This window comes from Lucilia sericata, unplaced genomic scaffold (assembly GCF_015586225.1).
Source record: "Lucilia sericata isolate MDLA Ls3-8-SP2 unplaced genomic scaffold, ASM1558622v1 Contig000073F_arrow, whole genome shotgun sequence".
NCBI classification, from domain to species: Eukaryota; Metazoa; Arthropoda; class Insecta; order Diptera; family Calliphoridae; genus Lucilia; species Lucilia sericata.
Genome location: NW_023994107.1, coordinates 146,976 through 173,518, shown reverse-complemented (window position 1 = coordinate 173,518; position 26,543 = coordinate 146,976). Strand labels below are relative to the sequence as shown.

The 26,543-nt window shown below is 29.9% G+C and overlaps 1 protein-coding gene across 14 annotated transcripts in view; it reads right to left on the bottom strand.

Moving 5' to 3' along the window:
• The window catches only part of LOC119616462 (protein lap4), a 294,532-nt gene that overhangs the window by 204,333 nt on the left and 63,656 nt on the right, over positions 1-26,543 (bottom strand). For all 14 annotated transcript variants that reach the window (XR_005232544.1, XM_037972809.1, XM_037972810.1 and 11 more), the window contains 4 exons: positions 5,181-5,349; positions 4,534-4,947; positions 4,085-4,451; positions 3,688-3,739 (listed from right to left, as the gene is read on the bottom strand). Coding sequence is in view for 13 of the 14 variants with exons in the window: in XM_037972809.1 (XP_037828737.1) it covers positions 3,688-3,739; positions 4,085-4,451; positions 4,534-4,947; positions 5,181-5,349 (1,002 nt within the window). In the remaining variant the exon portion in view is untranslated. The remainder of the gene's footprint in view (positions 1-3,687; positions 3,740-4,084; positions 4,452-4,533; positions 4,948-5,180; positions 5,350-26,543) is intronic.

The window sequence follows — 26,543 nt, the reverse complement described above, 5'->3', positions numbered from 1 at the left end:
TTGTAATACTTATCGAAGGATATTATCATTTTTAGCTTGCAGTGCCATTAAATTCTAAAAAAGAACTTAATTTTTTATGGAAATAACTATTTACTGTAGCTGTGAACTCAAAATTACGCTGTGCATCAAGAAAAATTTTAAAAAATCTTGGGACACCGGTGTCCCATACATAGATAGATAGATAGATAGATAGATAGATAGATAGATAGATAGATAGATAGATAGATAGATAGATAGATAGATAGATAGATAGATAGATAGATAGATAGATAGATAGATAGATAGATAGATAGATAGATAGATAGATAGATAGATAGATAGATAGATAGATAGATAGATAGATAGATAGATAGATAGATAGATAGATAGATAGATAGATAGATAGATAGATAGATAGATAGATAGATAGATATAGACCGATATTCAAACCATTTTGCTGAAATATTTTGGTTACTATAGTACGTTCTTATTTCGATTTTCATCATTATAATGGCCATTTTAAGCCTATAGTTAAAGTCACTTATGGGCCGATCCTCATAAAATTTGTTAGAGTGTTTGTGCTTCCTATAAAACTAGTTTTTGTTTAATTTCATCGCTATACTGGTATTTCTAAGCCAGGTTTGACTATTTAAACTGTATTCTGGGCGGACACTTACTTATGTATATGGGTGAAATTGTTGTCCGATACTGTCCATTTTCAATACCAAGCAACCTATATCAATAAAAAATATTTGTGAAAAATTTCAGCCTACTAGCTGTTTTCGTTCGGATCTTTTTCGATGGTGGGCATACAAAAATACTCATTTTGTATGGATATAAACCCTAAAAAGGGAAACAAAAATAAAAAATTGATATAGACCATAAAACACGAATTTTTGTTTTCATTAAAATCTTAATAACTTTTTTTCAATTTTACATAACGGTGTGTAAATATATAATTTTGTTCAAAATATGTCGAAATATGTCGAAATCAAGTGTGAAAATTTAAAAAAAAATCTATCACGTAAATTTTGAGAAGAGTTTATCTAAACCTCCTTATTCGTTTTTCTCAATAACAAGTGTTTGGCGAATGGATCAAACCAATAATATACTGACGATGTATGTATCTTTACTGACAGGCCCAACAGGGAACGAAATTCATATAAAAAGTGTCATAAAAATATGATTAAGAGAGCTTTTACTTAAAGCTTTACTGCTATAATGGCACTATCGGTAAGGAATACTTCATTTAACTATTGACCGGTCCATCAAAGGAGAGTCAATATTAATTTTACCATACCATTTCGAATATAACAAAAAAATCACCATAGACCAATCAATTTACATTAAAAAACAAAATTACATTAACAAACAATTTTACATTACCATTCTTTTGTAAATTTGATAAAATTTTTATAGCCTTTTATTTCCCGTTTTTTTTTTAACTAAAGTGTATTTTAGAAAAAGTGCATTTTAGTTAAAGCCATTATCTAAATAGTACTTATTTCATCACTATTATAATTGTTATTGTAACTACTGATAAGAAAAATACTCAAAAAGTGCGTAAATTCAATAAAAAATTTTATAAAAATAGAAAAGTTAATAAATGTTGCTGTTTGTTAATATTGCATATCTTCATTTGTAGTTACGAATCGTTCATACGAATTGCACCTGTTGTAACAGGTTGGTAGTTTGTTGTTGTTGTTTTATTTCTATTTTCCGGTATTATTTTGAAAATCTTATCGCTCAGATAGCGAGCATGTATTCATTCAATTGAATTGAAATGAATAGAATTCATTATGTCGTAGTACGTTTTAACTGGACAGACTTTAGTTGTTACTGCCTCAATTTATTGAGTAATTTTTCTAAAAATAAATTAGAGGATTTAAATATAAAAGGGATCTACAAAAAGAGATTAACAATTAACAAATGATATTGAAATATAACTTAATAACAACTCGCTGAAGTAACACCCTCCAGACAAAACGCACTAGCTACTTTTATCGTTTGTTTTTGCTATTACAACAACTTTTATATACTTTAGATATTGCACAATGATTGTAACTCGCTTCTACTACTATGTAGTTTGTATATACATACATAAATAGTTAGACCAGATATGAAAAAAGAGTGTAGAAATACTCTTAAAAAGAAACGTAAGTCTTGTAATAAAAAAAAAAACAGGTTGAATAAAAAAGGTAAACATTACGAGTGCCACTAACCAAATTTAATCCAGTAACAACAAGTGATTTTATTTTATTCAATTAACCTACTAAGAGGTTAGTTAGATAAAAACATTACGTTATTAGAAAACTTAAAAGGTAATTGTGGGCAGTTTTTTTATTTGTATTTGAAAAAACTTGTTAGAATAAGCAGAATAAATTGCACTGTTTAATGTATAATATTTTTTAGATGTTAAATATAGTTATTAGTAAGAAAATACTAATGATAAATTTATACTTTTTTGGAATAATTTCTGCAGAGATTTAGAAATTTTAGGAACTTGTAATCTATCGAGTGTGCAACTGTATAAATGTATTATTTATCTGTAAAGCAGGTAAACCATCACACACTAAATCGAAACACCACATAGAGATTTGTCTTGCTTAATCAAGGCTATCGGATTTGAGAACCTTGATACTTCACAAAGAAATGTTTCACTAGAGACTCTTAGGCCCCTGTCATGGTCTAGACATTCTAATAGATAGAATAGAATGGACCACAACAGGTACCGAGCGGAATATCACTTTTGTGACCAAAATGTCTAACTTGGGCAGTTCTTGACCGATAGAGCTGAATGTTTGGGTCTGGCCCACTAGCACTAACCTTGGTGGAAATTTCATCCTAATCGATTTTTTGAGTTGGGTCACTTGATACGAAATTGCCTATTTATAAAAAATACTTATTTTTCGAGGAACTTACTCTGTGGAATTGTGCATGGATATCGCCATTATAAGGTTTCAATTAGGGAAAAGGACCTGAATTTGACAGTTGCATTTAAAGATAAATTGGTAAATCAAATATTTGCAAATAATCATTGCCATCGCCAATAAAAATTTCACATGAAATATGTTCGCATTTTCGTTCGCCAACTTTGTTCATGTGAAAAAATTCCCCATGTTGTGAATTTTTTATGGAGCTGTTACGAAAAAAATGTGAATGAAAAGTTCAAGCGAATTTGAGGATAGTAATGAATATTTCATGGGAACACACATTTACCGTTTAAACTTTCATAAAATAGAGTTTTCTGCATTTATGTTCTCAAAACATTCACATAATTAAAATCTATTGGATTTGTATTATAGTATTTCCAAAAAAATGTATACATTCTACAATACCTTACACAATATTTCAATGCCTGAATCATCTGATAAAAAACACAAAATGCGACAAAAATATGCCTTCCAAAGCACGCTTTTGATAAGAAATCACAATCGACTTAATTGCAACAAAAAAATAAACATAATGAAAACGATACTAAAGATATGCAAAAAGAACAAACACACAACATTTATGTTTTTCGAACTATTTTCAAATAAATAATTTAAGCCCTTTTACAAAATTTTTATAAAGAAATAACTAGACCTTGGACATGGTAATAAATAAGATAACAATAAAATACTTGTAGTAAGAAAATACAAGAAAATAATACTATATAGAAAAATTTAAACATTTAAATTTTTTTGGTTGTTAGGAAAGAGCACCTACCTGGAGCAATTGGTTGATATTCTTGTTGTGGCAGTAAATAGCATGTCAAAACCTAAAACAAGAAAGAAAAATTCACAATAAAGTTAAAAATGTATAAAAGAAAGCAACATGAAAAAGATAATAAAATAAAATTTTAAATAAATATTTACTTAAATAACAAATGATTAGTTAAACAAATAAACTTTAACAAAAAAATAAAGGAAAGCATTAAGAAAACAAATCCAAAACACAATTAAAAACAGAAAGAAAATATTTATATATTTAATTTCAGCAAACCCCATTCCCCCTTGAAGGTAACAGTTGTACTAAACTGACAGACACACAAAATACATACATCCGTCAGTAAGGCAGTGACTCAAAGAAACGCCCCCATTATATAAAGTTTTCTTCAGCTTACCTGTTCACCTGTCTCCTCATCCACGTCTGGCTGAAATGTGAGCAAAGGTTGTGCTTGATTCTCTGACAGCCAAACGGCCTTCAATTGCAGATTTACCAATGAATAGGGCAAATATTGCAATTGATTGCCGGATACATCGAGCACGTGCAACACACTGCAATTACCCAACTCTGGTGGCAACTTCTTCAATTTATTGTCACGCAAACTTAAAACGCCCATATTGGCACAATTACCAATTTCGATTGGTATATATTCGAGGGCATTACGATCGACATTTAAATTGCTTAATTTGGTCATTTGTCCAATGGAGGCTGGCAATTCGGAAAGGAAATTTTCGGTGAGTATGAGTTCTTGCATGTTTTCACAGCTGTAAAAAGAGTAATGAAAGGGTTTTATTAATTTAGTAAAAATATCTTTTAGATCGAATCCCATTTAAACCCAATACTTACTCTCCTATATTTGTGTTGAGTCTTTGTAAGCGATTTTGGTCCAATTTTAAAATCGTTAAACGACTTAATTTCGCTATACCATCGGGTAAATACTCCAATAGATTTTGTGCTAAATCCAAATCGGTTAGATTAACTAAACCACTGATTTCATTGGGAATTTCTTCGAGACGATTTTCGGATACATCCAAATATGTCAAATTACTCAAAAGTCCCAATTCTGGAGGTAATTGTTGTAATTGATTATGATCTAGCCAAAGTTCTTGGAGTGCTGGCAAATAACCCAAATAGGGTGGCAGTTGTTCGATTTCATTATCGCCCAAATCGAGGCGTTTCAGCTTTGTTAATTTACTAATGGATTCTGGTAAATGTTTCAAAAGATTCTCACGCAATTCTAACGATTCTAATTGTGTTAAACTGTAAAGATGAAAAGAAATAGAAAAAAAACACAAAACAAGAAATTAATCAAAGGCAATTAAATCATTATAAAATCATTGTTGCTGTTGTTGTTGCTGTTCGGTTGCCACAAATGGTGCTGGTGGGGCATTTAGTTTGTTGTTAGAAAAGATTATTGAGTATTTGAACATCATTAACAACAAATCGTCGTCGTGGTGGTCATTTATTTATTCATTATGCGATTTTCTACTCACCAACCAAAATCTGCTGGTAATGTGGTTAGAGACATGTCATTTAAACCTAAAGTTGTTAAATTTTTTAATTGTGAGAAACCAGCGGGTAATTTTGGAATTGGATTTGAACTAAAATCAGCCACTTGTAAGCTTTTCAAGTGTTTGATGTCATCGGGAATGTCTGGAATATCTGTAATCAAAAATACAAAATAAAATTTATTTAACATTTGGCAAAATTGTGTAAAAAATAATACTATCTATTTTGGTTTAATAATATTAATTTAATCTTAATAAAAATATTTTAAATTATTGATTTATTAATCTAATAAGTGCATTCGAGACAAATTGTATTTGTGTTTATTATGAAAAAGTATCTAGTCTATGGGCTAGTGACTAGTCTATAGACTATAGAATAATCTGTTGACTATGAATTATTAAATAGCCTGTGGACTAGTTTATTGATTAGTCTCTGAACAATTCGTTTGACTAGTCTACTAAACTACTAGTAATATGACTAGTCCATAATTCAATTAATGCAATAGCATTAGATTTTAGAAGTCATGGCACTAGTTCATTAAAATCAAACCTTAAGTTTTCTAGTTCCCACTTTTTTCAAATTAAAATATTCTCCTTAAATTCCTTATTATCAAGTATTCTTAATCAAATTCTAACTTCCTTCTTAAAATTGAATTCGATAAACTTAATTACGTTTCAATTTTTAATTAATTAAAATCAAATCCCTATTTATGTGTGCATGTTGAAAAAAACCAACAGCTTAATAACATTTAACAAATAGTCAGTCATCATATCAAATCAATGCATTACATTTTAGTTTAGTTGATTTAACATTTATAAATCTTTATTAAATTGCAACATGAAAAGTCAATAAAACAATATATGTATACAATGGCAACAATAACAAATATACATGCATTACCTCCTCAAGCACCCGCAGTTCGATTACTTCATTCGTACATTCATACATCAAAGAACAATAGAAACTGAAGTAATTGACCCTTTAAACGATTCCATTCACAAGTTTAAACCAACAATAACAGAAACAAATAAAAATCCTAGTATTCAATACTACGAGTAAAAAGTAGTAAATAGAAACAGTTACAGAGAGTTTCATACTATTTGTTAGTTGGTTTCATATACATACGAGGACAATTTGAAAAGTTCTTAAAAAATGTCTGTGTTCCACACGTAGAGAAAAAACTTGGTTCGACATGGTTACTACCATTATACTATGTTTACTGTAACAATATATTGTTTTCAAAACCACATAATAGTTATTTTAATTATATTTTAACAATATTGTAGTAACTGTCAACATGTTTATGACAATTATAAATTTAAATATGATTCACTGAAACATAATTATTTTTACAATAACTAAATAATGATAATAATGCAAACATATTATGTTATTTACAACAATTAAAACTTACAAATAACCATTATATATGTTATGTTGTTTATGTCTGCTGGTACAACAACAAAACAACTTTAGCCATACACATCTTACCCATAAAGCAATAAAATGAGTTGAAATAATTCTCATTTGGTTTATAACATTAAATGTATAAGTATTTCAGTCTGCATAGAACAGTGTAGTTACTATGTTTTTGTGGAGCAAATTGAAATTTGCGAAACTGTAGTTGCATTGATTCAGTAAAATTTATTTTGAATTCGATACATATTTTTTAAAGAAATTATGATCACATATTATCATAATAAGATCATGTATAACAATATTATGATAAATAGGAAAATATGATGAAATATATTTAATATGATATTTTAAAATAGTTATAATAACCTTAATATGTTTAGACTATAATCATAAATTTAACCATAATATCTTACTCTTAGAACATGGTTACCACAACCATGTTTTTTTTTTGCGTGCATATCGGTATAGAATACAATCAATAAGAAACACGAAAAATAATTCCTCAATTGATTTTTTAATACCCAATTCCTTATAACATATATCCATGCCTATATATAGTACAGTAACACAATCACAAAGTAACATCGAAAGGTTAAATACCGATATTTGCCAAAATTTTGACAAATATTAACAACATTTTTAATTTCTTTTGTTTCGAAAAGAGAATAATTCATTAACAGACCTCCTATATGTTAAATTCATAAGGCACCAACAAAAGTCTCTTTAATACGATTTGCAAATATTAAACGATTTAACTGTGAGGCGGGAAAGGATAAAGAAAAAAAGAGAAAAAATATACAAACACTTCAATTACGAGTAAATCAAGTTGTGCGGCAAGTGGAACACGAACTATATAAGTATAGTGTTATTAGATTTTTCTTCCTGCAACATCGAGTACATGAGAATTTCTCTATTGTATCCACACTTGTTGATTATCAATCAATGTGTAAGAGTGAATCGAAACATATATAAAGAAGCTAGAGAAGGGGTGGTAAAATATAACCCGAGAATAATAAAATTTTAAAGTTAAGAGTAGAAAAATAGATGACATGATAAGCAATTACTGTGAATATTCTTCTATATGGATGATATCCATATGCAATACTCGTAGGATCATGCAAATATAAATCTTATACTGAAACACTTGGCAAGCATGTGACACTTTGTCCACGCTATTTTATTTCCTCCCACAAATTTTTTCAGAATACATACATATATACATAACTTAAACAAAAACTAACAGCTATCGTATTATTAATTGCACAATGAAACAATCTTCTAATTATTTTTAAGTGAATTTTTGTGATGGAAATAGTCCAGAAAATCAGGACCTTTGAAAAACAATAAAAAATATTTTTTTAAATTATTGCACAAAGTTTAAGATTATAAATATTTAATTTTTGGTTGATAAGTCATTCTAATATTCACCCTTCTCTGTATAGGAAAAGAAAAACTGTCCTCGGTGACAACAGAAAGGAGTAACAATATAAAGAACAATAGATATTCTGTTGACCTAGATTTGTTTTTCTATACACTCATAAAGTAAAAAACAAAAACTATATACATATATAATTAGAATATACACATGTAATATACATATAAGTTAACACTTACATACTTACGATTTACATATTGCTAAATGTTTTTATATTATTACATACATATGTATGTATGTATACATGTAGACTATATTTTAACAATTGAGTACATAACTATGTGTGTATGTATTCAAGGTTTAACACCCTCTCATACATACATATATACAGTAAAAGTTGCTTATAACAATTTTGTTTGGGGTTCATTAGATATTTTTATTTACACCATCAATTGATTTATACCTATTCTGGGTCCTTATGAAATTCAAAGGCGATCAAGCCATGTTCACCCGCTCGACTTTTAGTTAAAGTCAGAATAGGACCCAATCGGAAGAAGCTATAGAAATTTCATCCTATAAATTATTAAATTGTAATAATTCCGAAAATATCGATCCAAAACGACCTAAGAATCACATACCGAAATTAAGTTTAAACTGAGGGAAAAAAAAACACCAATTTGGTGTTTCAGTCGATAGATCTCTTAATGAACTCCCGATCTTAAATAGTGTTTTCAAGCATTTCGGTAAATATTTATGGAGTTTCGAGAGGTATAAAAAGCAAAAACAAGGGTCATGATGTAAAATTTTTGGATAACGAGTGAAATTAATTCAACTTTATAAGATTTTACTGTACACACTCACATACATATTTTCCTCATACAATTGTTTTTGTTTATATCAGCCGGTTTAATTTATATTACAATTCTGAGTGTAAAAAAGTCATGTCTGTCGCATATACACATGTCTGCGAATTATTTACCGTTTTTTTAATAAACCCCTCAAAATGTAAAGTATGAATGTGAGTTTTACTAGACAGTTCAATACATAATGAGTAAAAATATATATAAAAAAAGAATACATATAATTATTGAATTCGCATGTATGTATGTATGTACATCAGATAGACCGTCATGTTAGTCTGTCCGTTCGTTCCGTGGATGGGCAAGGGGGTGCGGCATGTGGTGGTTATTCATATTTTCATTTTTAACCCCATTATGGTTTCTTATTCCAGGTGATGACAGGTGCTTGTTCTTCTACGTCTTCTACGTTTTTCTTTTATTGTAACGAAAATACATATTTTCAGCATGATTGACTGACTATAGAGGGCGATATTATCAGGGTTAATGTATTTATGGATGTGTGTTTATACGTATATGTGGCATTTGTTTACATAATTATGGGTGGGTAGGCTTTTCTGGACGGGGGTTTTTACTTGATTTACTTGTGGGGTAAAATGTGAGTCATATTTTTTTGTTGGTTTTAATAAAATAATAATAATAAAAAATATTCGGAAATGAATAAAGAATGAACACATACGTACGCCAGATATCTTGTTTATGCGAGGATGGACTGAAAATGACAGGAAATAAGGATTTTCCTTGCTTGTTTATAAAAACAAAATGGAGCAAGAAAAAGTTATTTAAAAATGTGTGTTGTTATGTTTTGTTAATTTCAAAATTAGAGAGAAAATTAAGCAGGGGTGGAAAAAATTTTCAATTTTCAAAATTAAATATGCTAATGGGGTGTTATTTGTAACTCTTTTACTAAGGACTATTTTTTGGTAATTTTTCGTTCTTTCTGCAATATTTAAACTAGAAACATGAAATTAAGTAAGTAGAGCTCGGCGTAAATGAGAACCTATAAGAGGGAAGTTTTGGTATTCACTTTTTCGTTCTTCAAAAGATACTTTTTGAATTTTTTATAATATTGAACCTAGAAACATAAAATTAGAACCCAAAGTAAATGAAAACCTATAAATAGGCACTATTTCGTTTTTTGGCTAAAGCCGATAATACATGCCGCCAAGAGAACTCTATATTAATGTGACCAAATCTATTAAGTATCCCAGGAAAGCGATACCAAACACAAATTAGTTGTGTAGAGCGCTGAACAAAAACTGACGGGAATATGAGACAAGATATGAATCTATAACATTCCATCGTGACAACGATCGGTCTCATGCTGAAAGACCTGTTTATAACTTTTGGAAAATTGGCATTGGCCACCTCCGTCGTATACATATAGCAGACTGGCTGCTATATATGACTATTATTATTTATTTTCATCGATAGATAACGCTCTCAAGTTCTATACAAGTTCTGTACTTTTCACATAGGAACATCCAACATAAGCTTTATTCGTTCTTAAACTTAAAAAGTTAGCGGTTCCTTTGGCGCGAACTTAACAATAATAATCTAAATTTCAGATATGGGGGTAGTGCACTAATTTTTAACTATCACTAATAATTAGTGGTAGTTCAAAATTATTCACTACTTTTATGTTAGTGATGAATTGAAAAATATAAGCCTCATTCAATAATAGTAATAGTGATATTTAAAATTTTTAACTAAATATATTTTGAAAATAGTTAAAATATTTTTTTTACAGCCTAGTGAAATAATTTTTTCTACACTAAATTATTAGTTCAAAAATATTCCTGCACTATTTTTTTCAACTGAGAAATGTTTCACTCATTTGAAAGTTTAAGTTAATAGGACCAAAAACTCATTATTAATGAGTAAAACGTTTATTATTTACAAAGGTTGCAAGCTATTGCCTAAAAAACATCCAGTAACCACATCATTTTGGCAACTGGCAACGCAGCTGAAGTGGCAATCGAGATACAAAATTGACCAATTAATTTATTTCTCCGAGGAGAGTTCACTATTCCGCTAAAAAAATCGTTATACTTGAGCAGAAGGCAAAAGTTTTGGAATTTAGGTGTTTCAACCATTACTTTTTAAAGCATGAGATGTTGTTGGGGTAACTGCATATGTAGGGTCCATCGAATCTATGATCGCTAACAAAATCTGTATTTATCATTTTAATAGATGTATCTTTTAAAAAATTGAATCATTTATTATCTTACAAATTCTTTCATTTTCATAAAAAAAATAGTGCAAAGAAAATTATTGAAGCCTTTTGTTAGTGACTGTTCAAATTTTTAACTATTTGGGTGTAGTGCTTTTTATACCCTACACCACTTTAGTGGGGAGGGTATATTGGATTTGTGCTGGTGTTTGTAAGATACAAAAATATTCGTCCTAGACCCACCTTAAAGTATACCAATCGGCTTAGAATCGTTTTCTGAGTCGATTAAGCTATATCCGTCCGTCTGGCTGGCTGGCTGTCCATGTAAACCTTGTGCGCAAGGTACAGGTCGCAATTTTCAAGATAATTGGATGAAATTTGGCACGCACGTTTTGTTTGACCCAAGGACGAAGCCTATTGAAAATGGTTAAAATCGGTCCATTATTTCACCTAGCCCCCATAGAACAGGTACCCCCGAAAAGGGCTTCTGAGCTCATAATTATGTTAAATATACAGATATATCGATAAAATACGGCACAACTAAGTTTTATAGAAGTCTTGATGACCCTGCCAAATTTTATAAAGATCGGGCCCCATCTGACCCTAGCTCCCATACAAAGTCCCCTTCAGAAAATTACTTGAATGTCCCAAATTAACTTATAAACACAGATATCGCTATGAAATTCAGTACAATAAAATATTATGTAAATATAAATATATTCACAAAATTTTATCGGGCTTGGTCCATATTTGCCCCTAGCCCCCAGAAAATTAGCTTTTCATCCATAAATTGCTTAAATGTATCGGAACAAGGGAATATTGAAGATAAATGCTTTATTATGAAAAATAAATCACATTTAATATTCATAACTGGTGTAGGGTATCATATGGTCCGCCACGCCCGACTATACTTTCTTACTTGTTTATACACTACCACTCAATTGAGTTATAGTTAAAAAATAACACTATCATATAAGCTTCACTACCACTAATCTCCTGAAAATTTGTGAAAAATATATTTTTTGAAATAATATTTAGTGCTAGTTAAATATTGATTTAACTTATAATTTAGTGCACTACCCCCCATCTCTGCTAAATTTAATAAGAAATTTCACTGTTCAACTAATAACTATACCGATGCTTTAAAGTCTGAAAGTATCACTTATACCCAGACACTTTTACTTATGACACACTTAAATCCATAAATGGAACTAAGAGTAGCAAGTAAATTCAATGGAAATTTGGGTATGTAGTTAATTTTTCGCGATTTGCGGATTTCGCGTCAGGGAGTTAATAATCATTAGTGTTGGGTCTAGTTTTCGCGTAGAAAATTAAAATCGGCCTCTTATGGGTCTATTATCGAAAGCAACCGAACCCCAGTTCAGTTGTCAGTTGCCAAAATGAAATTACAGATGGCAACTGGCAACCGACAGCTACAAATTTCAGTTGACAAATTCGCAACTAGAAATTTGTGGTTGCGGAGATGTTTATTAACGCAATTGTGTCGAATTTTGTATTATAATATTTTATTCTTAAATAATGTTGATCAATGGATCCGTGTCATTTTTATTGGGCTTGTGCCATTTTTACTGGGTCTGTATGGATTTTTTATGTTTCCGGAAACGTTTTAAATTGAATGGCCATGATTTTCAAAACTCTTTATAAAAACAAAATCTTTAGAACTTCGCTTTTGAATTTATTTTATAAATAACCACAGATGACACAATATCGATAACTTTTTGGTAACTAACGAAAGTTGCCGTTCATAATACCATGTTTTATGTCAGTTGCGTTGACTGCTGGCAATTCAACTGAAGTTTGGTTGCAATCCATAATCGAGCCATTAGTTAGATTTTCAATTTCATGCTGTAAGTTACATTATAAAGTTAGAATTAAACTGATCTACTTAAACCAGATGGAAATCAATGCTTGATATCGAGACTTACAGATATTGGTCAACGGCTATGATTGCGTTGTAAACTGAGTACCTAGTGGGTACATCGTAATATGTACGCATACTAAATTATTAAATCTCCCTTTTAACAACTTTTGTAAAAATTCGCAATTTTTAAAAATTTTATAAAAGTACATAATTATTCTCTGTAAGTAGATGTATGTACTGTTTTAAGTATCACAAAAAATCGCCAATACAATATAATCTTCTCTATTGTTTTTAAATTTCAAAAAAAATATGTAATTTAAATTTTATTTAAAAAAAAAAAAACTTATTCTCGACATCATTATTACCACTAATTCAAGCAACTCGTTGTTCATGCAAATGTACAATTTAACGCTGTTTACAACTTTTAAATGTTTCTTTTTCATAAATTAATTTTCTTTTTGAAGAGAAACCCCCAAAATAATAAGCATTTCCGGAAATCAATTAACTATGAACCCTGTGTAATTATGCTACTACTGGAACTAAGAGTGCAAGTATAGTGTTCAAACAAGTGGTAGTAGTGCATAACATGAATATTTTCACTTGAAGTTTTTTAATTAGTTCATTTTATTTATTTATAAGTTCTCTGTATAATTTTTTTTTTTTTTTTTTTGGTGACTAAGCAACAATTACAAATAATAATGTTATTCTTATTTCATTTGAATTATTTTATATAAAGAAAATTTGTTTTGAGTTGCTATAGAAATTATAAACGCAATACGCGCAACTTAATTGTGTAAAAGTTTAACAGGCACCAATTAAAAGTACACAACAACTGACACACCCACCCCAATTATTTGACACTATTAAAACTATTAAGAACAAGTTATGGTTTATTTAGTGTTGATAATTAAGCGGATTTTATGTATGTATGTATGTATTGTTAAATACCTTAAATTTTAGAACTTTTTATTTAAAGTCAATAGAGAGGAGGACTGACTTTAAGATGACACAACTGATTAAAATATTAAAAATATAATTTCAGATTGTTATAACGTCTTGCATATGATGACTCTTCTAAAGTAAATAAGTGATGTAATGCAGAACGGAATCAAATACAAAAATTTGTAAATTAAATAACACATTCACATTTTATAGTAAATATTGATTGGCATCACTGTCTCAGTGAATGAATGAATTGTAATGTACTCCACCCTTTTTTAATAACAAAACAAACTTTAACAATTACAAAAAACGTTTTCATTCATGCTGTGATTTTTTTTTTGTTATTCCTCATGAAACATAAAACTATTTTATGCAACTTCATCTAGCGATTTGTAGGAGAATGTATACAACAAAGCACAAAGCACCGGAACCATTCGTTCGTTCACTTTTGTGTTTTAAATTACAATTTGAATTTGGAACAAAAATTTCAATTGAAACACAGAGATACAAAATAAACACAGACTCAAGAAATAAGGTCTATAAGTATTTTGTCTGAATGGTTGCACGTCCGTCTGTCTATTGTGGAGTACATGTGAATAATAATCTCTATACATGCAACATGTTCGACTTGTCCATCAGTCACATAGTAAAATAGACAGACAACAAAAGAAAAACAATATACAATGTAGGAACAAAAAAAAGTAGCAACAGCAAAAACTGAGCAACGAGAACTACATTTTAATAGAAAGGAAATAATGAAAATGGAATAAAAAACAACAAAAAAAAAATAAATAAATAAAAAGCCTAGGAAAAACACCACTGACGCACGTGCTTCAACAAATCACCAAAGCAGAACCCATAAAATGAGTTAAAGAGTGTCTGTTGGCCGGAATGAAAAACACAGACACACACACAACTATACCCGGGAAACTTTAAGTATTTTATGTTTAAACAAATCTCTACATACTTCTGTTGCTGCTGAACACACTTAAACAAACTAAATATTATCACCGGAGCAACATCAACACAACAGCACTTTCATCATCGTCATTATCATCTGAATAATTTCCTATACACAACCACTACAACTGAACGAACGACTGACTGCTTCTGGTTATAAACTAAAGTGGAAAAAAGCAAGTATGTACTTTGCATGACAATGACGCCAACCCATAACGGCAGCAGCAACACCACCAACATCATCTCTCTTTCCAACATCACTTTCTATACAAAAACTAAACAAAAACCTCTTCAAAAAAAAAAAAAAAACTCTTAAAACATTCATTAAACTATTAAACCATAGAGACCGCCAAACAGACAAACTAAACTGCCAGGCAGACAGTAAAATTGTTTATAGCGGTAAGGAATAACAAAAACAACAGAACCAAAAGACCTTTTAGATTAGTGTACTTTAAATAAAGTTATCTAAAGCAGCAGCGCTTAAGCATAAAGAAAATATTTCTCTCTAAAGCAGTGATTAGCTCAAATAGCCAATAGGGACCGAAAGCAATCAGCTATTAACATGTCCACAAAAATAGTTATTAATAAGTAATTTTTAAATGATTGTACTAAACCATAACATTCAAAGTGTGATTTTCACGAAAAACCTGTACTTAGAGTCCTCTTTGTACCGAACACAGCTTGCTAGGCTCCGACTTCGCATCCCTGCCTTCATCATAAGTTTTGAGTATAAAACAACTTTTACAATTAAGTAGGCAGTCAAAAAGTTTAATGTTTTTAAAAAGTGTTTTGTATACAATGTAGTTTACTGCAATTTATATTATACAAATGCAACTATCTTTTAAAGGGGAAGAATGCCAAAAAGAGATCGGAAATGTGTTTTATATTGATGGGAAAGTTACAATCAGGCATATTGTAAATAAATTCATTAAGATTATTTAGAGGAAATTGCCATATAAATATCAAAAATATATACAAGAACAAATTCGAAAATGATGACCTTCTCGAAACCAGAACTTCTTTATCTATATATGTATATATAAAAGTTAATGTATGTTTATTTGTTTGAAGTTTCTTGAAATTTTCACAGTACCTTCCTGTTAGTTTGGAAAGAACTATATTCTACTCTTTATTTCGAAATTTTAAGTAGGCGACGTGCCACACCCACATCCATAATAAGAGTTAAAAGTTGTATATATCAGAAACTACAACAGCTAGAGTCCTCAAATTTTGTATGGACAACTTGACATCCATATGAACATATAGGAAAAAATGGGTGTTCTACCTTTAGTGGGTGTGACACCTTCCATATAAGAAAATATTAAAATAGTATATCTGAGAAAATATAACAGTTAAAGTCCTCAAATTTTTTCGAAGCTACTCAACATAAATATTTTAGATAAAAAATGGGCGGACCCATATGAATTAAAAAAAACATGAATTGGGAAAAAATTTGAGCTAGATTCTTCAAAATTTGCAAGAAGAACTTTAACACCCATTAGAACATGTGGGGGGAAAACGGGTGGACTTTCATTAGGGGGGCTTAGCATTTCCCATATGAATTATTTGCAAAAATTCGTATATCTGGGAAACTATTTGAGATAAAATCTTATAATTTTGCACGAACAACTTTTGCATCCATGTGAATATTTGGGTAATAAATTAGCGTACTAGAAATAGAGGGCATTGCACCTCCCAAATGAATTAAACAGAATAATACAAACTTTGATCGAAAAACATTAATGTCCTTGTGAAAATTTCGGAGAAAAATAAGCGAACTTTTATCAGGGGGTCTTGGGTCTTCTCATATGAATAAAATACAAAACGTATTGGAGCCAAAATTCTCAAATTTTGCGTTAATGTGAATATTTAGATAATAAATATTTTGATAAATAAATAATCCATATGAATTAAACACAACAATCTTTTATTTAAAGTAGAGCTCGAATCTTCAAAATTTGGACGAAGAACTTTAACATTCATGTAAACATTTGGGGAAAAATGTGGGACGGGGGATGCTTGGATTCTCTCATATTCCCATATGAATTAAATACCAAAATTCGTATATATAGGAAACTATTAGAGCTAGAATCTTAAAATTTTGCACGAAAAACTTCGACATTCATTTGAACATATGGAGAAAAATGGTGGACTTTCAAAGGGAGCTTGCCACATGAATTAAATACAAAAATTCGTATATTTTGGAAACTATTAGAATATGTTTTAAAAATTTTTGATATGTTAAATAAAATTAGGGAACTTGAAATAGTTGGCGAGGCATCTCCCATATGAATTAAACAAAAAAGATGTATGTATATTGAAACAATTAAAGGTAGAATCTCTAGCAATCGTAAAGTGGGGGGTTTGTCAGAAGGGGTCAAAGTTGGACATTTTGGTCATACAGGGTTTTATTCAAATGAGTGTAACTTTCCACCTATTGGTCGAAGCAAAAATTGTCCAAAGGAGTTCAGATAGCTATTTCTTCATTCTTTCCAAAACATTTTTTTTAAATTTTTTTCTAAATGGAACCCTTTTTGAGGATATTTTTCCACTATTTTTTCAAAATGGACGTTTTTGTTGTATTTTTTTTACTCAAAAGAAAGCTTAGACCATTTTCTTAAAGAGCTTTGTGGTCACTTAGTGGGATGCAAGGGGCATATACAAAAAGCAATTCCTTATATAGAAAATAACAATTTGAATAATTTTAGTTTTTTACAATCCCAAATAAACAATTACTGAAAATATGCAAAATATTCTCTTTGGTAGCGATCATGGATCATATTGTTTTTTATTTCGATCCGATGTTACGCCTAAGTCTTCCGTTAGGTCACCTTCCTACTCCACTATGCCTCCAGTAGTGGTGGTGATTTTAAAATTATTGTGTACATAATATCCATTGGACATGAACACACAATCACACTAACGTATCAACAATATTGTAAAATGTGGCCAACATAATGACTCTCATGTTGAATTTAATGATAAAATAAACAGTTGGCGGTCATTGGGTTCAGAATAAAATTGTGCAAAAAGCACATATTCATACTTTACACAACACTCTCCTACAAAACCAAGTAAAACTAATATAAGTATCCCAAAAAAGCAACGAACCGTAAAAATATTCATTCCACAGAAACAACAAAATATTCACTCAGTTACAGAATTGTCATATTGTAGGAGAACAAAACTGACAGAGAAACACTCTATTGTCAGTCACTCACAGGCTGGCAGCCTGCCTCTTGGTCTGTCGTCGACAAACAGACAGGAATACAAAATAGTAAAGCTATTCTAACTCCCAGGGAGAAACACACATTGAACAACAACTGAGCAGTCAGTCAGTAAAAGTAGTGGAATACAAGAGATGATAAAAGAAGGGGTTGGGGCTGCTATGAATATAAATGCAAAAATGCCTGCATGAAAATTTGCTTGTAAATCTTACAATGGAACGGCAGGCAGTGCCAACAATATGAAAATTCGTTGACCCTTATATTTAGTAAGCTTGTTTGTGTTTCTTGTTGTTGTTGTGTGCCTCAAGCAAAATAAAAACACACATGGATGCATGCAACCATGTATACATCACTACAACTAGCAGCAGCATCGACATCGTCATCATCACCATCATTGGCTCTGAATCACAGTTAGTAGGCAAATTCCAACGAAATAGCAACAGTAAAATATATTATGTATGGCAACATTAACAAGCAACAGCAGTAACATCAGTACGTATGTTTAGTGTGGCATAAAATAGTAAACTTTAACAGTTAAAATTGCTTTTAAACGTTTAAACTTAAATTACTGAATAGCAGACAACACACTCACTAATAGCTAATTTTCTTAAAGCGTATGTATATGTAAGTATATAATGCTTAGTATATTCAAATGAATTATTAGTATTTCACTGTTTGATTGTCTGCCTTATGGCGTATTCAGGCAACAAAAATTTGGATCAAATTGGATCCGACTTTTGACAGTATTAGAAAAAATCTATGAAAGAATGAAGAAGTATTTATAACTTGTAGTAAAAATTTCGATTCAGCATTCTCTCCAAAGTACATATGTATGTGATAAAAGTTCTCAGGAGGTGACTGACTCTGATCATCTCCACTTTGAAAGGAACACATTCAAAAATTATTTACCTCTCAGCTAAAAAAAAATTTGGTCCCGATTGTTTTTCTACTTATACATATATGTATAGTGCATTGTACTGGAACTAGGAAAATAGGTTATGGGAGGGAGGATATAAAGTGTAGTGTTCGTGGACATTTGATTTAAATCTTTTTACAACGAAAATGGCTGAGAATACTTCTGCATACTCTCTGTAAGGTGTGTTCTTGATCAAAGACATGTGTTGCGAAAAATATATAAGAATCGGGAACAAGTTCTCTAATTTCAGAGGAACATATTCCATTGTAATATCGATAGAACAGTAAAATACACCCCTATATAGTTGGGCATCCTACTGTCACCGATAACCACCAAAATTATCAGTCATGCGCTTAGCAGGTCTACCCCAGAGCGACCTCTACGAAAGCTTACTGACGGTCTTTAAGAAAATTGTTAGTCCTAAATATTTGACAAGGTGCAAGATATATCATGACTATAGTCATACTTTCCATAACTTTGGTAAGTGCAGAACAAATTGATATTGAACGATAATTTTAAAGAAATACTAGCCTCTTCCTTTTGAGGTATTTGCGTTACATTAGCAATCTTCCAGCATGCAGGAAACTTGCCAAGGTTTTGATTATTGCGCCAAGTTGCACTTCTGATTAAATCAAGTCTTTTACCTCAGTCTAATTGACGATTTTTTGATGGAATGAAATAAATGAATATTCTGGAAACTAAGAAACAATACAGAGCTTTAAAGCTAATATCATGATATATTTGACCGACATGATAAGAACTGGGGAAATAGTGTTCGACAAATGGAACCCTAATATACTAATGGCGTCACTGAAGCAAAAATACCAAACCCTACTGTCTTGTCGTTACGTTTACAAAACTTTCATTAAATAAAATGATTAAGTCGATGCTCACTCATGACAAGCATCAGATGTGATTTCTAGAGTACAAAGAATAGCAATTGGGGATTTGAAGTTTAAAGCAAATTCTGAAATCCCTATTTCTGTTTCAGAGGACCTAGTATCTAAATTAAATTATGGATAATATTCTGAAAACTCCAAAATTTTAGTAGGAAAATCTTCATAAATTTTTATGTGTTTTTAATAATATACCTCTTCTTATTAAAGATCTGTATTAAAATTATTAGAAAACATTCCAATTAGTTTATATACTTAAACATAATAATATTTATTTAGAATGAAACAAATTACTGCATTCAACAGTTGCAGTTTAGTTTTCTTTTCAAATTAAATTCCAAAAAGGGCGTAATCCAAACCAAGAGAAAACTAAGGCAATGATGATGACGATAAATGCTTGGGTGTCACATAAATAAATCTATTAAAATGATATAAAGAGAAAATATACACTCGTATATAATTTAATCATTTTATAAAATTATTTGTATTATTCCTTTTATTCTTTTTTTTTACATTCACGCGTGATGGGTGGTATAAATAACGTAAGGGAGGTGGTATAGTAAATTAGAAATTGCTTGAATGGATTGTCCGTGATGTATATGAATCTAATTACGAGTTTAAATTGCAGTCATATGTACATATAATAATCAAATTTACTTTACTGGGTGATGATTACATTGTTGTGAATTAAGGATATAACTTTTAGATATTATTTTATATACCAAAATGTAAAAAGTGTAAATTAGACTATTTTAGCTGGTATAAATAGGGAATGTATCAATATAAATATGATCCTGCATTCAAATACATTAAGGATAAATTTGAATGTACTGACTTTGTTCTAAACTTACTCCACGGCCGATAACCAATTGACTGTTATTTGCATTTCATGGCATCAATTGGGTAATTAGATATAATATCTAATGAATATGTTAAGTCCTGCAAAATTGCTAAATGTTATATCCCTATTCTTCATTCACATACTTAAGTATGGTGTAATAAACAACAAACAGACATAGATACATACATATATGTATTTATTATAAATATAGTTGTTGGAGAAAATGCTTTTCATATGTTTACATATGGTTTTTATGTTATTGTATGCGTATATAGCAAAATAATTGGATTAAATGAAAACAAGTGAAGCACACATTCAACCATCCCTAAATCCGACCACTTCATATAGGATGAATGATATTCCTAAACATATTAGTTTAGTTTTAAACAGTATAAGTTTAGGACAATAAAGGATTGCAAATTTATTAAAAGTATTTAAAACGTGTGACTTAAATACAATAATACTACAATAACAATAACTGTATTAAATTTCCCCTAACTAACAACTTTATTAGAGAATAATATATATTTTTTATATTAAATATGATTAAATGTACAGAAAACATTATTTTTTTTAAAGAAGAGCGAACCAAAATGGCATCATTTATCAATTTTTTTCTTTGCAGTAAGTCACCTTTACTGTGTTCTTTAATTATTTTTTCCAAAAGTCCAATACTTTTCCACAGGCTGTAGTTCTGGACAGTTTTATGGATATGCTTCTAATTGGATAAAATTGTTATTATTGATTGAATACCACTTATATGCATTCCTTCCATAGTGATATGATGTCAAATCGGTCCAGAAATATGAAGACACTCTGTTCTGTTTAAAGATAGGTAATTCCCCTTTTTTGTAGACACTCCGTAATTGATTGATGATGATCTTTTGCAAGCTTCGGGGGTTATGATTATATGTTCAATTACAATTACATTAGATTTTATTGCAATTGAAGTTTTTCCAATTACAATTACTTGTAATTGTGATTTTTTCCCTTATAAATAAATTACAAATAAAAGTAATTGTAATTGGTAAACATTACAATGACATGTAATTGTAATTGGCAAAACTTTAATTACAATTACAAGTAATTGTAATTGACTATTGCTGAATTGCACATTACAAGTAATTGTAATTGATCATGTAATGAATTAGTTTGTGTAATCATTACGCCGCAGCCTATTCTTTTGTCACAAATTCAGATGAAATTTTGAGGAATTTAATTTTTTGTCCGGTATTATTCTTGTCCATCAGGCGCATAAAAATCTTGAACCAGAATTTGTGAAAAGTCTTTTTTTTTTTTTTTTTGATCCTAAGTCCTTCACCGAATTTATCAGAAACTTTTTGAACTTCATACGACTTCAACTCAGCATTATCTTTGGCACTGCCCACAAAATAATCAGAGCATTTAACTTTACGAGCAGTTTTTCTAATAGAGGTCTTTGATGATCGTCGATACAGTTGTTCGTCTTAATTTACCTTAACAATATATGTTATACCTTTTGTCTTCCCGATCCAGTTTTACTTTCAATGTTTAAATCTTATTTATAAAATAAACCTTCAGATCAGTCCTTATATATCATACATATTTGGAATAAGTTTAAAATTACCAAGACATTCTGACCGAATTTCATTTAAACCAAAAACATATACATCACAGCAAGCAGAATTACTGTTGCTTGTAATTATTCTAACATTATTGTATTCTTTCACCTCTCTGCCAATATTTACACATGAAATGTTTCACTATCTAAATGTATGAATTGCAAAATGAACTTCGTTTAAAAATGCCAAACGAGAAATCCCGAATACCGGGAATTTCGGGATTATAAAATTGGAAAGTTTATACGTACTTTACATAATAAAATATCAGAAAAAAATAATTTGATAAATATTTTTGCCTCTTTTTGGAATCGAATTACATTATCTGTATTTTAAGGGAATAAACTTTCAATTGTAATCGAGCAGGTCAATTCTATATTAAAACTATAATATCTATATGAAATTTAAACTTGAAACAAAAGAAGATGGCAACAGTATATACAAGACAAATGAGCGAATGAATGCAGTGATTTTATGAATGAGAACAATACAACAAAAAATATAACAACTAATGTGGATGGATATAAAAGATACATTCTGTAGCACGTGTCAGACAATGTTTCACTTCTAGTTTTTATTATTTACTAGCTATACCCAGTGTGCTTTGCTACCCTAAAAGCAATGTAAATTAAAAAAACACTATACCAAATGTTCATCTTGATTTCAAAGTTTTCGTGCAAAATTTGAGGATTTTTGCTATAATGGTTTCCCAGACATACGATTTTTTCTATTTTATTAATATGGGGGTTCCATTCCCCCTAAAGAAAGTCCGTTTTTTCTCCAAAATGTTCAGATGGATATAAAAGTTATTCGTGCTAAATTTGAAGCTAGTTTTATTAGTTTCCCAGATAAACGAATTTTTGTATATTTTATTCATATGGGAGGTGCAACGCCACCATTGGTAGTCCGCCAATTTATTACCCAAAATGTTTACATGGATGTTAAAGTTCTTCGTGCAAAATTTCAAAATTCTAACTCAAATAGTTTCCCAGATAGGCGAATTTTTGTATTCAATTTATATGGGAGGTTCCACGCCCCTACTGCTAGTCCGCCCCTTTACGGATTTAACATTTTATTCTTATGGAGAGTACCACGCCCACTATAGCCATTTCGCCCATTTTCTCAACAACTATTCTTATGGACTTAGGTATTAATGCAAAATTTTAACTACAATAGTTTCCCAGGAAATGAATTTTTGTATGTAATTCCTATGGGGGTGCAATGCCCCCTATTGCTAGTCCGCCAGTTTTTTGTCCTAAATATTTGTGTCGATACTAAAGTGGCTCCGAAAAAAATTGAGAACTCTAGCTGTTATACTTTTACAGATATACTAATTTAATTTGTTTATATGGGAAGTGCCACGCCCACTGTAGCTAGGCTGTTCATTTTGTCAACATGTGTTCATATGGATGTCAAAGTTGTCCATACAAAATTTGAGGACTCTAGCTGTTGCAGTTTCTGAGATATGCAACTTTTAATACTGATTTTGTATGTGGGCGTGGCACCTCGCCCACTTGACATTTTGGTAGCCTATAGTTCCTGCCAGACATACAGGAAGATACTGTAAAAATTTCAGAAAATCGGTCCAGCCGTTTAGCAGTCTATAGACTTCAAACAAACCCACAAACAAACAAATAAGCACACATTAATTTTTATATATATAGATTTTTTTTCTTCTTTCTTCACTAATGTTTTTCACTCTAATCTTTGTTACTAATAGCAATAGCAATTTGTTAATAAACAAATGCTTAGAAAAAGTATCATCAAATAAAATTTTAAATTATGATGGTTATAAACGAGTGAATAATGAGTTTTACTTTTAAGAATATTCATTCATTTCACTTTATAAACGAATTTAAAGTGGAATTTTTAGAAATATATTAATTTTGTATTCTTTCAGATATAAAATACTAATTTCCAAAATTTCATGTTTGCAGCACAAATTTCCACATCTTCTTAGAAGTAAGTAGCAATAATTAAGCCAAAGATTCTATTTATTAAAAAATATTAAGTATAATCAATATACAGTATAATTTAAAATAACTATGCAACCATTTGTAATATTTCTAAAATTAAAAAAATTAAAGAAGAAAAACTTTACTATACTTTACTACAGTATTTACTACACATATAAAAATTCATTAAACTCTTGAGCGTAAAATTTCATACAAAAATAATTATAAATATCAATACAAACAATAACAACAAGTCTCAATAACAAACAACGAAGTAAATAATTAAAATTCAAGTGTGAATATTCCAATATATTCCGGCTTATTTTACAAGTAGAATCAAGTTGATTAAAATATAATTAATGTCGAACAATGAATAACAACAACAATTTAATTACATATTTAATCACATTTGTGCAAAGAACATGACTCCAGTAGTGGTTAATATGAAATATTCATCTATAAATCCATAATGTCAACATAATTTCGATTTGAATAAATTCAGCAATATCTACCTACATATTTGTATGTACACTACAAGAAATTAAATTAAAGACACTGATGTTTTACATTTTAAAGAATATGGAGAAAACCGTTATTATCAAAATAATTTTCATGTTTCATCATAAATTTTTCATTTGACAAATTTTAAATATCTATTTATTCGGCTATGCCGAATCTTATATACCCACCATCAAATCATATGCAGTGAGAAAAATAATCCCTTATATATAAACTCTGATATTTTTGAATCTATGCTTTTGTTAATATAGCAAAAATATGCTCATTTATCAGATTTATGTTGATTTTTTATCATAAGTATATTGATATAAACTTGAAGGGCTTTTAATAAGTTCTTAAGTCAATTAAAGACTGAGGTCTTCCGAATTTAAAATATTAATTTTTGAAAACAAATTGTTTTTGTCCAATTTTTATAACCATAAACTGTTTTTTTATAAGTGTAAGGAGTTATTTGAGGGTACGGTCAATTATGGACAAATCGGTTTGGATAACACTCATTTGCTTAAAATTTCATCGATGTACTCGTATTTTTATTCAGTCATAAGTTTTTAAGTAATTTTATGAAGAAAACCCTTAATGGGTTAAGGCCAATTACAGACCGATCCTTATAAAATGTGGTACAGAAACTTAGGATCTTAGAAAACTTGTTTATGTCGAACTTGATCGCTGTGCCGCATTTTTTAACCCAGTAATGAGCATTAAAATCATATTCTGAAGGGGACCTTATCCCCATTAAATTTGGTAGATAGATTTTGGTTCTTACGAAACTTGTTTATGGCGAATTTTATTTAGCGTTGAAGTCATATTCTGATGAGGAATGGGTTAAATTATGAAAAACTAAAAAAAACTAATACATACAAACTTTTCTAGCAAAAACTTATCCCAGGTCCAACAAATTATAATTTCGGTTAAAATGGATTCCGAGAAAAAAAGTGCGTGAAAAACTAATTAAATGCTAGGCAGAAATCAACAACAAATACACTTGCTGCTAGATGGATGATGAAATTTATTTTCACAACTTCCATGTCAAGATTTTTATACGAATGATGGACGAGGAATAACATAATATAACACTCGGACAAATCCACATTCAAATAATGGCAAAGCAATTGAAAACGAAGTTTGATATAAAATCATTAACGATTTTGTGTATTTCTTTTCTAAAACATTTCCAAAAATAATTGTTGCTTCAACAACAAACATTGCCAAAAAATGTCTTGGTTATGTTAAGATTTTCAAAATATATAATGCCTTTAATAGAATTTCCCAAAGTGTTTGTTTGTACAACTAACTCGACAACGGCAATAAAAGAAACCAAAAATAATAGAAAATAATAATGTATACCACAGTTTAACAATCATGACCTGGTTAATTTTGTTGTTGTTGTTGTTATTTATGCTGTTTCCAACATTCTGACAACCTAGTCATTCAGTCAGTCAAACAAATACACACTAAACACTAGACCAGTTAAGCCAACTTAACAACCAACCAAAAACCTCTTGACAAAATTTATAACTTTTGCACAATTCATACACGAAGTATATAAATTGTAGCCAATTCCGAGTAACCAGGTTTGTACCTTTAAGTCAGTTTATATCGGCTAATATGTGTATGTACACAAGTGTAGATTTGTATGTAATGTGATTTTGGCCTAGTATTTAACAGAGCTATATTACCCTGATATGTTTGCTAAACTTGTATATGTACATAACATATTAGTAGTGTAATGCTAATTATTTGGTTGGAAAACTTAAAATTTTACTTTAATTAACAAGCACACTTTTTTA